This window comes from Rhinatrema bivittatum, chromosome 3 (genome assembly GCF_901001135.1).
Source record: "Rhinatrema bivittatum chromosome 3, aRhiBiv1.1, whole genome shotgun sequence".
NCBI classification, from domain to species: Eukaryota; Metazoa; Chordata; class Amphibia; order Gymnophiona; family Rhinatrematidae; genus Rhinatrema; species Rhinatrema bivittatum.
In genome coordinates this window covers 594,686,287-594,702,187 of record NC_042617.1, presented here as the reverse complement: position 1 = coordinate 594,702,187, position 15,901 = coordinate 594,686,287, and the positions used below count along the sequence as shown (strand labels likewise).

At 47.9% G+C, this 15,901-nt stretch overlaps 1 protein-coding gene across 2 annotated transcripts in view; it reads right to left on the bottom strand.

Moving 5' to 3' along the window:
• LOC115088446 (TRPM8 channel-associated factor homolog) overlaps nucleotides 1-15,901 on the bottom strand; it is a 98,684-nt gene continuing 82,783 nt past the window's right edge. For both annotated transcript variants that reach the window (XM_029596728.1, XM_029596727.1), the window contains 2 exons: nucleotides 5,498-5,835; nucleotides 1-3,231 (listed from right to left, as the gene is read on the bottom strand). In XM_029596728.1, coding sequence (XP_029452588.1) covers nucleotides 2,956-3,231; nucleotides 5,498-5,835 — 614 coding nt within the window. In that variant the 3' untranslated portion in view covers nucleotides 1-2,955. The remainder of the gene's footprint in view (nucleotides 3,232-5,497; nucleotides 5,836-15,901) is intronic.

Below are 15,901 nucleotides of genomic sequence, written 5' to 3'. Positions count from 1 at the left end.
AAAATACCAGTTTCTTTATTCTGATAACAGTTATAATCTTTTGAGGCATGTGATTAGCTTATGAGGCATTATATTTTTTAAATCTTATCTTAATCAAACAAAACAGAGCTATAAGCATGAGTATGGTAATAATAGTGACTGCAACTATAGCAATTAGATAAATATCTACTAAAGACATTTTTCTTGTAAAAGTAAATTCTTTCTAGTACATGTTTAGCTAATACTAGCTAGGGTTCTCTTATGCAGAAAATAACTAATTAAGAAACTTACCAATATCATGAAGCAATTAGCCCATTTGCTGTCTCTCTCGTGCGGTCAGTCAGAGTTTATCTTGCTCCACTACCGCTCCTCTCCCCGTACTGTTCTTAACAGGGCTGTAAATAGAACAGCCTGGCCGGTGGGGGCTCAGATTTTGAAGCCCCCCCAAGGACAAAGATAAGAAAGTTGGAAGGGATCCCAATTGAGGAAAGTTAACTCCCCCCCCCCCCCCCGACAAGGGTAGCCAGGTGGGGGCTCTTATTTTCTAACTCCCCACGAACAAAAATATGAAGTAAAGTTTCTTATACTTTATTTTAAGCCTCCAAGGACACAGGTGTCTTAAGTTGGAAGGAATCTCAAAAGAGGCCCTCATCTAAGTAATAGTAAAAATTGCATTTCATATACTTCAATATAAACTTGATTTAACTGACTACACCGTACATGCATGATTACAAAGAAACACATTTTCAATTTTCTAACACATTTTCTGACAACTTGAATCTGCAGAACTGGAGAAGTTTAAGGAATTGGATAGAAGGAGGAATTTGGTGTAAATATACAGCTTCCAGTACAAGTGGAGACTTTACCAAGACATGGAGTCACAACTTTATTCTATCTGCTATTTATTATTTTTTGCTGCTAAACACATGAAGGAGAGAAGCGTTAATATTATTAACTCATCTGAACTATCAGTAAAGAAGTTGGAGACCCCGAGGTTTATTGGATTCTGAGAGTGAATAATTATTTATGCTGTGAAGTAAGGGATGGAAACAGATTGGAACTCGTGGCCTCCGCTAGGGAGAAGGAGTTGATGAATAGAGACTGTAGGGAGTTGTGCAGAAAGGGCATATCTCTCCATTTTCTGTCTACGTGCTCCTGGGTGCCAAGTAAAAGGATCCGTCCTGCCCAGGGGTTACATGCGCTCCCTGGGAGGGGAGGGGCTACACCAGGAATTCCTGCAAATTTTACTGTATCGGCTTATTAGTAATTGTCAGCTAAGTTTCATGGACAAGCAATGGAGGAAATCTGGGAGGGGCAGGACAGACTCTACCATTAGGTGAGCTAGCTGGTCAAAACTTGGGGAGGGGGGGGCAGAAAAATTGTTACAGAAAGGGTCACAGGAGCAGCTGGCAGGCCGAGCAGTGTCTGGCAGGGATCCCCAGGAGATTCCCCCACCAGCCAAAGCGCTGTGCAATGAAACTGCTCCACCAGGCAGAGAGATGAAGATCTGCCAATAGCTAGAATAACTAGAGCCTTTGCTGCTATTCCCTGCCGCTCTGTGCCACACTGCGAGAATATTTGTGCAACGCCAGATCAGCAGCAGGAATCGCCTGTAGAGAGCCCTGAGGAGCAGCAGCCAAGGCGTCCACCACTAAGCTGACCTGAGGCCGGAGGTGCACGGGGGCAAGTGCTCAGAGCAGGAGAGGTAGGAGGCAGATTCTGGGGAAGGGGGAGAGGATGGATACTGAGAAAGCGGGTGGAAGAAGGATAAATGATGGGAAAGAGAGCAGATACTGGGGAAGGGAGAGAAGGATGGCAGGTGCTGTGAAGTGGTGGAAGAAAGGGGGGTAATGCTGTGCAAAGGCCACGTCCACCAGAGGATGGAGCACTGTAAGAAAGCCACTGCTGGTAAGGTGGGATCAGGGTGGAGGGAGCCTGGGGAGGAGCAAGCAACACTGAAGGATTATTAGGGCTCTTACTTGAATATCTAAAAGCTCCATTATTAGTCTAGGATGCACCAAATCTGCTCCCCGCTGTCATATCCACAATAATCGTGCTGGAGCCCATTTCTTTTATGTTTATACTCCTATTATTTTATTTATTTATTACCATTTGTCTGCGATCTCTTTCTTCAGTAACTGCTATACTAATGTAGTTTAGTATTCTTTTTCCCAATCCCATTCCACAATATTAGAAAGTTGCTGTCTTCCACAGACAAGCATTCTTTTGATTAATCATTCTGCCATAACATTCCATGATGTCCATTATACTGAGAATTAATTCCTTGCACCATATAATTGTAAATTTTTTTATGGAATAGGAACATGTGTGCCTGTCTTAGTGCAAATGCACCAATGTGCCTCTGTGTGTGTGTGATCACGCGTTTGTGTGTCTGCATATGTTTTGGTGCATCTACATTTTCATGTGTGTGTGTGTGTGTGTGAGCACGCGTTTGTGTGTCTGCATATGTTTTGGTGCATCTACATTTTCGTGTGTGTGTGGGTGCGTGCATCTGCATATGTTTTGGTGCATCTACATTTTCATGTGTGAGTGTGTGTGTGAGCATGCGTTTGTGTGTCTGCATGCTTTGGTGCATCTACATTTTCATGTGTGAGTGTGTGTGCATGCGTCTGCATATGTTTTGGTGCATCTACATTTCCGTGTGTGTGTGTGCGTGTGCGTCTGCATATGTTTTGGTGCATCTACATTTTCGTGTGTGTGTGTGTGTGTATGTGTGTGAGCACGCGTTTGTGTGTCTCCATGTGTTTTGGTGCATCTACATTTTCATGTGTGAGTGCGTGTGTGTGTGTGTGTGTGAGTGTGTGTATGTGTGTGAGCACGCATTTGTGTGTCTGCATGTGTTTTAGTGCATTTACATTTTCATGTGTGAGTGCGTGTGTGTAGTTTTGTGCATGTGCAAGTGTATTCACTGTTGACAAATGTCCAGCAAGTTTCTCCATCCCTCATCTCCCAGTGTCACTTGATAGTTTGCTGGCACATGAACTGGGCAGAGATATATCCCTTCATTGGATCATCCTCCCACTCTGGGAGCGAGGAAAGATCTTGGGATACTTCTTCCTTGATTGGCCATCCCCATGCCTGAAAAAATGGAGCCAGGTTCCTCTTCACCTGCTGAGAAAACAGTCTAGCCCAGAGGTTCATCTTAGAACTTTTCTCGTTTTTGATGTTTGTCATTTTCTGGTAGTCCGAGAAGAGCTGAATGAAGGGCTTCCAGCCAAAACCTTCCTGCAGCTGGAGGAAGACCAACAGATTTATTTATTTTATTTATTTATTTGTAGACTTTTATATCCCGTTGTTTGGTACTTGCCTTCACAACGGTTTACAAAGATAAAAATAAACATAAGAAAATTACAATCTGTAAAACAATAAAAAACTCACTAATACAAAAATTATTTATACATTTATTATATGCAGGCTACACACCTTGCTCAAGGACAGTGTGAGCATGATAATTCACACAGTATCAAAGGCTTTTGCTTAAAACAATATTACTAAAGAACCTACAAAACCTCAGCTCATTGGAGAGAGTTATATCCAGACTACTTCTGGACTAGTGGTCATCCATGGCTGCAATTACTCCAACAAATTGTCACAGAATGCAGGAAGTTTTCAAAAGGCTTAGCTGTTTGACTTTATTAATGCATTATACCACCTTTCCAGTAAAATCAATGCGGTTTACAAAATAGGAGCCTAAATTAGGGATGTGCAGCCAAAACGTTTTCGTTGCATTCGTGATACGTATTCGTGGGGGGTCAATTCTGTTTCATGCGGAAGTATGGAGAATTCCATAAGTTGTCGATCTGTCAATAAGTTACTACGGCGAGTTAAATTCCTGTCCCAGCTAAAATTAAAATTAACTACAACCCCCCACCCTCCTGACCCCCCCAAGACTTACCAAAACTCCCTGGTGGTCCAGCGGGGGGGTCCGGGAACTCACTCACACCCTCGGTGCCTTACCAAAACTCCCTGGTGGTCCAGCAGGGGGGTCCGGGAACTCACTCACACCCTCGGTGCTGGTTTTTCAATTTGGCGCCGATAGCCTTTCTCACAGGGGCTACCGGTGCCATTGGTCAGCCCCTGTCACATGGTCACCAGCGCCATCTTGTGCTCCTACCATGTGACAGGGGCTGACCAATGGCACCGGTAGCCCCTGTGACATAGTATGGGCAAAGGCTATCGGCGCCATTTTGAGTCCTGGCATCGGACGGCAGGTCGCTCCGGGACCCCCGTTGGACCCACAGGAACTTTTGGCCAGCTTGGGGGGGCCTCCTGACCCCCACAAGACTTGCCAAAAGTCCAGTGGGGGTCCGGGAGCGACCTCGTGCATGCTGGCCGTCAGATGCCAATACTCAAAATGGCGCCGATCGCCTTTGCCCTCACTGTGACATAGTGAGGGCAAAGGCGATCGGCGCCATTTTGAGTATTAAAGGCAAAGGGCAAAGGCGATCGGCATCTCAAAATGGCGCCGATCGCCTTTGCCCTCACTATGTGTGACATAGTGAGGGCAAAGGCGATCGGCGCCATTTTGAGTATTGGCATCGGACAGACGGCGTGCACGAGGTCGCTCCCGGACCCCCACTGGATTTTTGGCAAGTCTTGTGGGGGTCAGGAGGCCCCCCCAAGCTGGCCAAAAGTCCCTGTGGGTCCAACGGGGGTCCCGGAGCGACCTGCCGTCCGATGCCAGGACTCAAAATGGCGCCGATAGCCTTTGCCCATACTATGTCACAGGGGCTACCGGTCCCATTGGTCAGCCCCTGTCACATGGTAGGAGCACAAGATGGCGCCGGTGACCATGTGACAGGGACTGACCAATGGCACCGGTAGCCCCTGTGACACAGGCTATCGGCCTCTTGATGAAACCAGCAAACGTGGGTGTGAGAATGCAGGGATGGCTTTTGGACTCACCGCTGGACCACCAAGGAGTTTTGGTAAGTCTTGGGGGGGTCAGGAGGGTGAGAGGTTTAAATTTTTATTTAGGAGGCCGAATAAAACAGAAATCTGTTTAATACGTGGGGAGTCGCGATGCGTTTCGCCTCCCCACGTATTTAAAAGATAGGACAAAATAAGTTGCGGTTTACAAATACGTGGAAAACAGATGCACACCTCTAGCCTAAATTGACTCCTTTGAAACCCGATTACAGCTGAGCACAGAATATGTTTTCTTAGGAGATCTTCTTTGCCAGAAATTCTCCTTTTAAATTAAATCTCTCTCTCTCTCTTGATACACACACACATATATATTATGTGTGTGTGGAAAGAAAGAGAGATTTAATTTAAATCAGAGCTGCCAATAGTTCATGTATATATAGACATAGGTATCAGGCTGGATAGATATGTAGTAAAGATACGTACTAATGGAGATTTAGCGCTACACTGCAATACAATTTTGGGCCACAAGTCAATCTGAATGTAGTATTCCCATCCCTCTATTCTAGGTTGTGCTTCCTCCCCACCCTCTACCCAAAGTTTCACATTAATCAATCAGTTCCCAGGTTACCTGCAGGTAAGTCTCCAGGCATGTCCACACTATCCACTCTTCCAACTTTGTACCATTTCTCACATACTGTTCAATCCTTTTGACTCTGTTGTTTGGCTGTAAGCTTTCGTGGGCCTTATGTCTGGGAATTCCCATCACCTCTTCATGGACATACACTGACCAGAGATTGCAGGTGGCCTCAGATGTGTGAGGAGGAAACTCCCATCCATGTCGCTGCTGATTGTGGCCTAATTCATGGACAAAGCCCCAGGTTCCCTTGGCTTCTATATATTTCAAGTCTATCATCTCTTTTACAGACTCCAAGTGACACATGATGGGGTAGCCTGAATGCATCCAGCCTACACATAGTAAACACAAAACCACAGGTTGAACAACAACATTAGTAAGCAGAAGATACATATTGTAAACCTAATATAGAACTTTTCCCAGAAAGATTATTAAATGCCCATTTTGGAGAGGGGAAGGACCTTTCTTTGGTTAACCAAGTCCCTTTTTTCTACATTGGAAATCTCCAAAAATGTATTTCTTGTGAGGTCAATATTCAAAGTCTTTGTGTGGGTAACTTTTCAAGTTACCGACACAAAGAACAAGTTTGAACATTTTCCCTGCTGACCAAATGAAATTTATGTACCCAAAACTGATCCGGACAAAAAGGGGCGTCAATGGAGGGGTTTTGGAAGCGATAGTAATCTTTATCTAGTGAGTGCACTTGTGGGTCGATTTTCAAAGGACCGCAAATACCGGCGGTTACGCACGTGGTCGGGCATGCGCGCGCCATGTGCATATTGTAAAGGCCCCGCCCCAAGCATAATCACTGATATGCGCACAAGTGCCGGGCCGAAAGAAAGGGGCGGGGCGGGGGCTGGATCTGAGTAGGGCGGGGCGGGGGCAGGATCTCAGTAGGGCGGGGCGGGGGCAGGATCTGAGTAGGGTGGGGCGGGGCAGGATCTCAGTAGGGCAGGATCTGAGTAGGGCGGGGCGGGGCAGGATCTGAGTAGGGCGGGGTGGGGGCAGGATCTGAGTAGGGCGGGGCGGGGGCTGGCCGGGACAGTGTCCATCAGGCACTGTCCTGGGGAACCGTGCGTCACCCGTTGTGCATAATTTACTTCTGGTCCAAAGGAGCAGGTAAGTTACGAAACAACCCCCCCCCCCCCCCCGTTATAGTTAGTATAGGGGTCGAGGAGGAGAGGGGAGAAGGGTGGAAGGGCTAAAGGAAAATTCCCTCCCAGTCTGCTCCTTAATTGGAGTGGATTGGAAGGGAAGTGGCCAGAGGCCCGATCGCATCGCTGCAATAAAGTGCAAAGTCCCCCCCCACACACACACGTGAGTTGCGGGGCCGCCCTCACATGCGCATGTGGATTTTAAAATCCGGCGTGCATGTGCCCATAGGATTTTATAACATGCGTGCGCCGGCACCCGCATGTTATAAAATCCTATGGGCACAGACATGCGCGCGCCGGCACCCGCATGTTATAAAATTGGCGCAGACGTGCACACGCCGGCACGTGCATGTTATAAAATCGGCACAGACGTGCGCGCATGCCGGCACGTGCATGTTATAAAATTGGCGCAGACGTGCGCGCGCCGGCACGTGCATGTTATAAAATCGGCGCAGACATGCGCGCGCCGGCCCGTGCATGTTATAAAATAGGCGCAGACGTGCGCGTGCCGGCACCCGCATGTTATAAAATCGGCACAGACGTGCGCGCGCCGGCACGTGCATGTTATAAAATCGGCGCAGACATGCGCGCGCCGGCCCGTGCATGTTATAAAATCGGCGCAGACGTGCGCGTGCCGGCACCCGCATGTTATAAAATCGGCACAGACGTGCGCGCGCCGGCACGTGCATGTTATAAAATCGGCGCAGACGTGCGCGCATGCCCGCACGTGCATGTTATAAAATTGGCGCAGACATGTGCGCGCGCCGGCACATGCATGTTATAAAATCGGCGCAGACATGTGCGCACGCATAGATGCACACACGCTCCTTTTAAAAATTGACCCCATACTGAGCGCTTTCCAGCTAACGTTATGTGCCCAAGTCTTATCAGAAAATTGCAGTCCTAACTTTACCCGGATAAATTTATGTGTGTAACTTTATGTGGATATATTCAGTGGGAGACTTATGCACTTAAGTCCCACTGAATATCTACGCACTTGACTTTACCCAGATAAATTTGTGTGTGTAACTTTATGTGGATATATTCAGTGGGAGACTTATGCGCTTAAGTCCCACTGAATATCTAGGCACTTGACTTTACCCGGATAAATTTATATGTGTAACTTTATGTGGATAATATTCAGTGGGAGACTTATGCGCTTAAGCCCCACTGAATATCTAGGCACTTGACTTTACCCGGATAAATTTATGTGTGTAACTTTATGTGGATATATTCAGTGGGAGACTTATGCGCTTAAGCCCCACTGAATATCTAGGCACTTGACTTTACCCGGATAAATTTGTGTGTGTAACTTTATGTGGATATATTCAGTGAGAGACTTATGCGCTTAAGTCCCACTGAATATCTACGCACTTGTCTTTACCCGGATAAATTTATGTGTGTAACTTTATGTGGATAATATTCAGTGGGAGACTTATGCCCTTTAGTCCCACTGAATATCTACGCAATTGTCTTTACCCGGATATTTTTGCTGCTTGCCAGTTTACTGAATATGAACCTCCGTGGCTCGGCAGCAGGACTATAAAAGATTTCAGCTTTGTATCATGGAATCGGAGAGAAGAGGTCCTGAGATTTGTATTCTATGTTCTATGGGCAGAAATATAGATTGCAGAGGAAGTGTTGTAGCAGTACATGTGGCAGATCTGAGCTGGAAATCACAGAATATCTAGGGACAAGCGTTACTAAAGGTTTCGATTATTTCAAAGTAACATTTAATACTAAAGAGACAATTTAGAAGACATTAGGAAGTTTGAATCCCTCGGTTTTGATAATTATTTTATCATATCTAAATAACCTCAAAGTATAAATTAACAGTGTTTTGGGGACACAATTGATTTTAAACTTTCCTTCACACAAGGAAGCACTTGGGGTCAGTTACACACATCTAGAAGGGAATCACAGATTTCATCATATTCACTGCAGCTCATGGTTCACAGTAGTTACTGAAAGGGTGATGTTGTCTGGAATATAGCAAACAAAACTGTGGATTAATTTAAGTTTGGGACCGACACGGAGGTACTGGTAAGAGCAGGTGGAGGAATAGCAGGTATTAAAAACATGGGGGGAGCAGTGAATGTTGTTCTAGTTTTAGGTCCCTATATGCAAAATCACCTGGAACATTAGAGGGTCAAAAGGGAATAAGAAAACAGAGTGACAGTACGGTACGGTTGTGTTGAGCTTCCAACATGAATCTGCAGCAAGGCTTTGATATATTCTTAGACAAGGGAACTCAGGCAGGTTGGATGGGCCAAATTGTCCTTTATGTGCTGACATCTACTATGATAAAGAAAATGATCTCTGAAACGATATGAAACCAATTCAGTATTCAGGATGTCAATTATGTCTCTTTCAAACATACTTGTTCTGAAAGATGCTCAAGGGTATCTCAAAAAATGTTGCAATAATGAAACAATATTTTATTTTTATTTATTATTTTTAATGTACAGTATACATAGGGTAGATTATAGTATCTGGAGAGTTAAATGGAAAAACAAGTTAGGATATTGTTTGGATAAAAGGTGCTACTCACATCTAAGTTATTACATAAGAACATAAGAAATTGCCATGCCGGGTCAGACCAAGGGTCCATCAAGCCCAGCATCCGGTTTCCAAAAGAGGCCAAACCAGGCCACAAGAACCTGGCAATTACCCAAACACTAAGAAGAACCCATGCTACGGATGCAATTAATAGCAGTGGCTATTCCCTAAGTAAACTTAATTAATAGCCGTTAATGGACCTCCTCCAAGAACTTACCCAAACCTTTTTTAAACACAGCTATACTAACTGCACTAACCACATTCTCTGGCAACAAATTCCAGAGTTTAATTGTGCGTTGAGTAAAAAAGAACTTTCTCCGATTAGTTTTAAATGTGCCCCATGCTAACTTCATGGAGTGCCCCCTAGTCTTTCGACTATCCGAAAGAGTAAATAACCGATTCACATCTACCTGTTCTAGACCTCTCATGATTTTAAACACCTCTATCATATCCCCCCTCAGTCGTCTCTTCTCCAAGCTGAAAAGTCCTAACCTCTTTAGTCTTTCCTCATAGGGGAGTTGTTCCATTCAACTTATCATTTTGGTAGCCCTTCTCTGTACCTTCTCCATCGCAATTATATCTTTTTTGAGATGCGGCGACCAGAATTGTACACAGTATTCAAGGTGCGGTCTCACCATGGAGCGATATAGAGGCATTATGACATTCTCCGTTTTATTCACCATTCCTTTTCTAATAATTCCCAACATTCTGTTTGCTTTTTTGACTGCCGCAGCACACTGCACCGACGATTTCAATGTGTTATCCACTATGACACCTAGATCTCTTTCTTGGGTTGTAGCACCTAATATGGAACCCAACATTGTGTAATTATAGCATGGGTTATTTTTCCCTATATGCATCACCTTGCACTTATCCACATTAAATTTCATCTGCCATTTGGATGCCCAATTTTCCAGTCTCACAAGGTCTTCCTGCAATTTATCACAATCTGCTTGTGATTTAACTACTCTGCACAATTTTGTGTCATCTGCAAATTTGATTATCTCACTCGTCGTATTTCTTTCCAGATCATTTATAAATATATTGAAAAGTAAGGGTCCCAATACAGATCCCTGAGGCACTCCACTGTCCACTCCCTTCCACTGAGAAAATTGCCCATTTAATCCTACTCTCTGTTTCCTGTCTTTTAGCCAGTTTGCAATCCACAAAAGGACATCGCCACCTATCCCATGACTTTTTACTTTTCCTAGAAGCCTCTCATGAGGAACTTTGTCAAACGCCTTCTGAAAATCCAAGTATACTATGTCTACCGGTTCACCTTTATCCACATGTTTATTAACCCCTTCAAAAAAGTGAAGCAGATTTGTGAGGCAAGACTTGCCCTGGGTAAAGCCATGCTGACTTTGTTCCATTAAACCAAGTCTTTCTATATGTTCTGTGATTTTGATGTTTAGAACACTTTCCACTATTTTTCCTGGCACTGAAGTCAGGCTAACCGATCTGTAGTTTCCCGGATCGCCCCTGGAGCCCTTTTTAAATATTGGGGTTACATTTGCTATCCTCCAGTCTTCAGGTACAATGGATGATTTTAATGATAATTTACAAATTTTTACTAATAGGTCTGAAATTTCATTTTTTAGTTCCTTCAGAACTCTGGGGTATATACCATCCGGTCCAGGTGATTTACTACTCTTCAGTTTGTCAATCAGGCCTACCACATCTTCTAGGTTCACCGTGATTTGATTCAGTCCATCTGAATCATTACCCATGAAAACCTTCTCCATTACGGGTACCTCCCCAACATCCTCTTCAGTAAACACCGAAGCAAAGAAATCATTTAATCTTTCCGCGATGGCCTTATCTTCTCTAAGTGCCCCTTTAACCCCTCGATCATCTAACGGTCCAACTGACTCCCTCACAGGCTTTCTGTGAGGGAGTCAGGGATGTAGGGATTTGCAGCCAAAAAGTTTTCGTTGCATTCGTGATACGTTTTCGTGGAGGGTCGATTCCGTTTTATACGGAAGTATGGAGAATTCCATAAGTTGTCGATCTGTCAATACGTTTCCCGGTTCCCATTAAAGTCAATGGGGGAAGGACTTCCAGGCTATTTTTGGCTGCAGAATGTTGGGATTACTACCTGATAATCCCCTTTTCCTTAGTGTAGAGAGATGGACTCAGTACAAATGGGATAGTATCCGCGTGCTAGCAGTTAGAGACGGATCTGATGTCAGCATGGGGGCGTATATATCCCCACAGGAAGCGTAGCTATTCAGTAATCTTCCTTGCAAAAGCTGTTATAGATGTGTGTACTGACGCTCAGTTAAAAAGTGAAACAGGATTCCCCTGACCGATTGATAGTAGCTGGAGACCGCCAGCATTCCCAACCGGAAGGCGTGGACACCTGGTAGAGTGTACGCTCTTATGGAAACAGATGACATGGCTTACCTTGAATCGGTGATACCCATGTACGCAGGCAGCTGGGCGGGATGCTGAGTCCATCTGTCTACACTAAGGAAAAGGGGATTATCAGGTAGTAATCCCAACATTTCCTGGCGTGTAGCCAGATGGACTCAGTTCAAATGGGATGTACAAAAGCTTTACTCCCCACCTGGGTGGGAGGCTGCCTGAGGCCCATGTAACACCGCCCTGGCAAATGCTGAGTCCTCCCTGGCCTGGACATCCAGACGGTAGAATCTGGAAAAGGTTTGGAGGGAGGACCATGTCGCCGCTTTACAGATTTCCGCAGGCGATAGCATCCTGGATTCCGCCCAGGATGCCGCTTGAGCTCTGGTAGAATGAGCCTTGACTTGTAGAGGCGGGGACTTTCCAGCCTCAACGTAAGCTGCTCGGATAACTTCTTTAATCCAGCGGGCGATGGTGGGCCGAAAGGCCGCTTCACCTTGTCTCTTCCCGCTGTGCAGGACGAACAGATGGTCCGTCTTTCGTAGGTCTTGTGTAAGTTCCAAATATCTGGGCAGCAATCCGCCAATGTCGAGATGGCGCAATAAACGCCCTTCTTCAGCCCCGCCGTGGTAGGCAGGGATATAGTCTGATTAAGATGAAACTGTGAAACTACCTTAGGTAGAAAGGAGGGAACCATACGAAGATGGATAGCCTCTGGAGTGATTCTGAGAAAGGGATCACGGCAGGACAGTGCCTGTAACTTGGAGATGCGGCGTGCCGAACACACCGCCAGCAAGAATACCATCTTCAAGGTGAGAGAACGAAGAGACAGGCCCCGAAGGGGTCTGAAGGTGGATCCTGCGAGGAAATCCAAAACAAGGTTGAGGTTCCACAAAGGTACAGGCCACTTCAGTGGCAGACGAATATGCTCGACTCCCTGCAGGAAGCGAGAAACATCCCGGTGCTTGGCGATGGTCTTGCCATCCCTCCTGGGACCATAGCAAGACAGCGCAGCCACCTGAACCTTGATGGAGCTGAGGGAGAGACCCTTCTGAAGTCCATCCTGCAGGAAATCCAACACAATAGGGATTGTGGTTGCATGTGGATTGGTGCCGTGAGTGTCGCACCATGCTTCAAATACTCTCCAGATCCGGATGTATGTGAGGGATGTGGAAACTTGCGAGCTCGGAGGAGGGTTTCAATCACGGGCTCCGAGTAACCCCTTTTCTTCAATCTAGCCCTCTCAAGGGCCATACCGTAAGAGAGAATTGAGCCGGATCCTCGTGAAGAATGGGACCTTGATGTAGAAGGTCCCGAAGAGGAGGCAGGGGAAGGGGCTCCCCTGCCAGAAGTCTTCTCATGTCCGCATACCAGGGTCTTCTTGGCCAGTCTGGCGCCACTAGAAGAACTAGGCCCCGGTGTCTCTGAATCCTGCGGATGACAGCGCCTAGCAGAGGCCACGGAGGAAAGGCGTACAGTAGAGTCCCTGGAAGCCATGGCTGAACCAGGGCATCGATTCCATGTGAGCACGGGTCGCGCTTGCGGCTGAAGTATCTGGGTACTTGAGCATTGGACTTGTCCGCCAGTAAATCCATGTCCGGACACCCCCAATGATCCACGATCATCTGGAAGGCCGTGGGTGAGAGCTGCCACTCTCCCGGATTTAGGCTTTCTCTGCTGAGGAAGTCTGCTGTGGCATTGTCCTTCCCGGCAATGTGGACGGCGGAGATGTCCTGAAGATTCGCCTCTGCCCAAGTCATCAGAGGGGCGATCTCCAGAGATACCTGTCGGCTTCTGGTTCCGCCCTGACGGTTGATGTAGGCCACCGTGGTGGCGTTGTCAGACATCACTCTGACTGCTCTGTTCTGCAGTCTGTGGGCAAATTGAAGGCATGCCAGGCGGACAGCCCGGGCCTCTAGACGGTTGATGTTCCACACCGACTCTTCTCTGTTCCACCACCCTTGTGCGGTGAGTTCTTCGCAGTGTGAGCCCCAGCCGCTCAGGCTGGCATCTGTGGTGAGCAAGATCCACGTGGGTGAGGACATCTTCGATCCCCTGTTCATGTGGTTGGACTGCAACCACCACCGTAACTGGGTCTGCACTCGGGCTGGTAGAGGTAGGTGCGTGGAGTAGGTCCGTAGACGGGGGCTCCAGCGAGAGAGCAGGGCGTGTTGTAGAGGTCTCATATGGGCCCTCGCCCAAGGCACCACTTCCAGGGTGGATGCCATGAGACCAAGAACCTGCAGATAATCCCAAGCTGTGGGTCGACTGGCTCCCATCAAATACTGGATACGCTGCTGAAGGTGCAACATTCTCTTGGTAGTGAGACTGACCGTGTCTGCCCGGGTGTCGAACTGTACTCCCAGGTATTCCAGTGACTGGGAAGGCTGTAGGCAGCTCTTGCTGAGGTTGATAACCCAGCCCAGGCTTTCCAGAAGGGCTATCACTCTGTCGGTGGTCCAAAGGCTCTCCTCTCGAGACTTCACCCTGATCAGCCAGTCGTCTAGGTAGGGATGGACCAGAATTCCTTCCCGCCTGAGCGCCGCCGCTACTACTACTACCACCTTGGTGAATGTCCTTGGCGACGTCGCCAACCCAAAGGGCAGAGCCCGAAACTGGAAGTGGCAGCCTAGAATCTGGAAGCGTAAGTAGCGCTGATGATCCGGATGGATCGGGATATGCAGGTATGCCTCTGACAGGTCTAATGCCGTGAGGAATTCTCCTGGCTGTACTGCGGCCTTGACGGAGCATAGAGTTTCCATGCGAAACCTCGGGACCCGTAAGTATTGATTGACGGACTTGAGGTCCAGGACAGGCCGAAAGGTACCCCCTTTCTTGGGTACCATGAAATAGATGGAATAATGTCCAGAATTCACTTCCCAGGCAGGTACTGGGATGATGGCTTTCAAGGACAGGAGCCTCGCCAGGGTAGCTTCCAATGCTGCCTTCTTGTGTATGGGACATGAAGATTCCACGAACTTGTCCGGAGGGAGATGATGAAAGTCCAGATAATATCCCTCCCGGATAACGGCGAGAACCCACTGGTCCGATGTAATCTCGACCCATCTGGGGTAGAAGAGGGTCAACCTGCCCCCTATGGCTCCGTCCCCCCAGATGAATCGGCGGATTCTCATTGGGAGGCGTGGCCGGGACCCGAGCCCGGGCCCACTCCCCTCTTGCGCTGCTTGGACCGAAAGGACTGATTCCTGGCCGGAGGACGTGGTCCTCGGTAGCGACCCCTGTAAGGAACGAAATGCTGGGAACTCCTGCCCCTGGAGGGCCTTGGAAAGGCACGCTGGCCCCTTCGGAACCGATCTTCCGGCAATCTGGGCACTGGAGAGGCGCCCCATGCACTGGCCAGTTTATCAAGGTCGCTGCCAAATAGAAAAGAGCCTTTAAAGGGTAATCTGGTGAGGCGTGTTTTAGAAGGCGCATCAGCCGACCATCTTCGGATCCAGTGCTGCCTCCTGGCGGCTACGGAGGATGAAATCCCTTTAGCTGTTGTCCGGACCAGGTCAGATGCCGCATCAGTAAGGAACGAAAGATCGGATTCCATGTCCGCCGCTGGAGCGTTGTTTCGAACCTGTGATAAACAGGCACGCGTCACCACCATGCAGCAGGTGGCGATCCGTAAAGATAAAGCTGCCACCTCAAAGGCCTGACGCAAAATGGCGTCCAGTCGCCGGTCATGCGGCTCCCTGAGGGCCGTCCCCCCTTCAACCGGAATGGTAGTGCGCTTGACCACAGCGCTAATCAAGGCGTCCACCTGAGGGCAAGCCAGCAGGTCCTGGGTAGCCGGTGCCAATGGGTACATGCCTTTCAGAGCCCGACCCCCTTTGAAGGCAGCAGCTGGTGCCTCTCATTCTAAATTGATCAGTTGTTGCGCCGCCTGTAAGAATGGAAAATGGCGGGCCGTAGGACGAAGACCTTCCAGCAGGGGGTTCTGCGCCGAGGGTACCGAAGCGCTGGGACCTGTAATATCCAATTCCGCCAGACACTGAGACACCAGGTCAGAGAGATCCTCCTTAGGGAAAAACCGCCTCATGGTTCAATATGGCTCAGTCCCTGGAGGGAGGTCCCCCTCGTCCGGGAGTTCGGACTCGTCCTGTGAGACCTCCTGGTCGGACTGATCCGGACTATCCATCGGAGGGGAGTCCCGTTCACGATAAGGTCGTGATGGTCCAGGAACTGGATCCGCAGGAGCTGCTACTGCAGCAGCTGCCGCAGGCGCAGCCACCGCAGGAACTACAGGAGCAGCAGGAACCGCAGGGCCTGGATGGGCAGCCGTTTGCATCTGTACAAAAGCATGAATTCCCTTAAA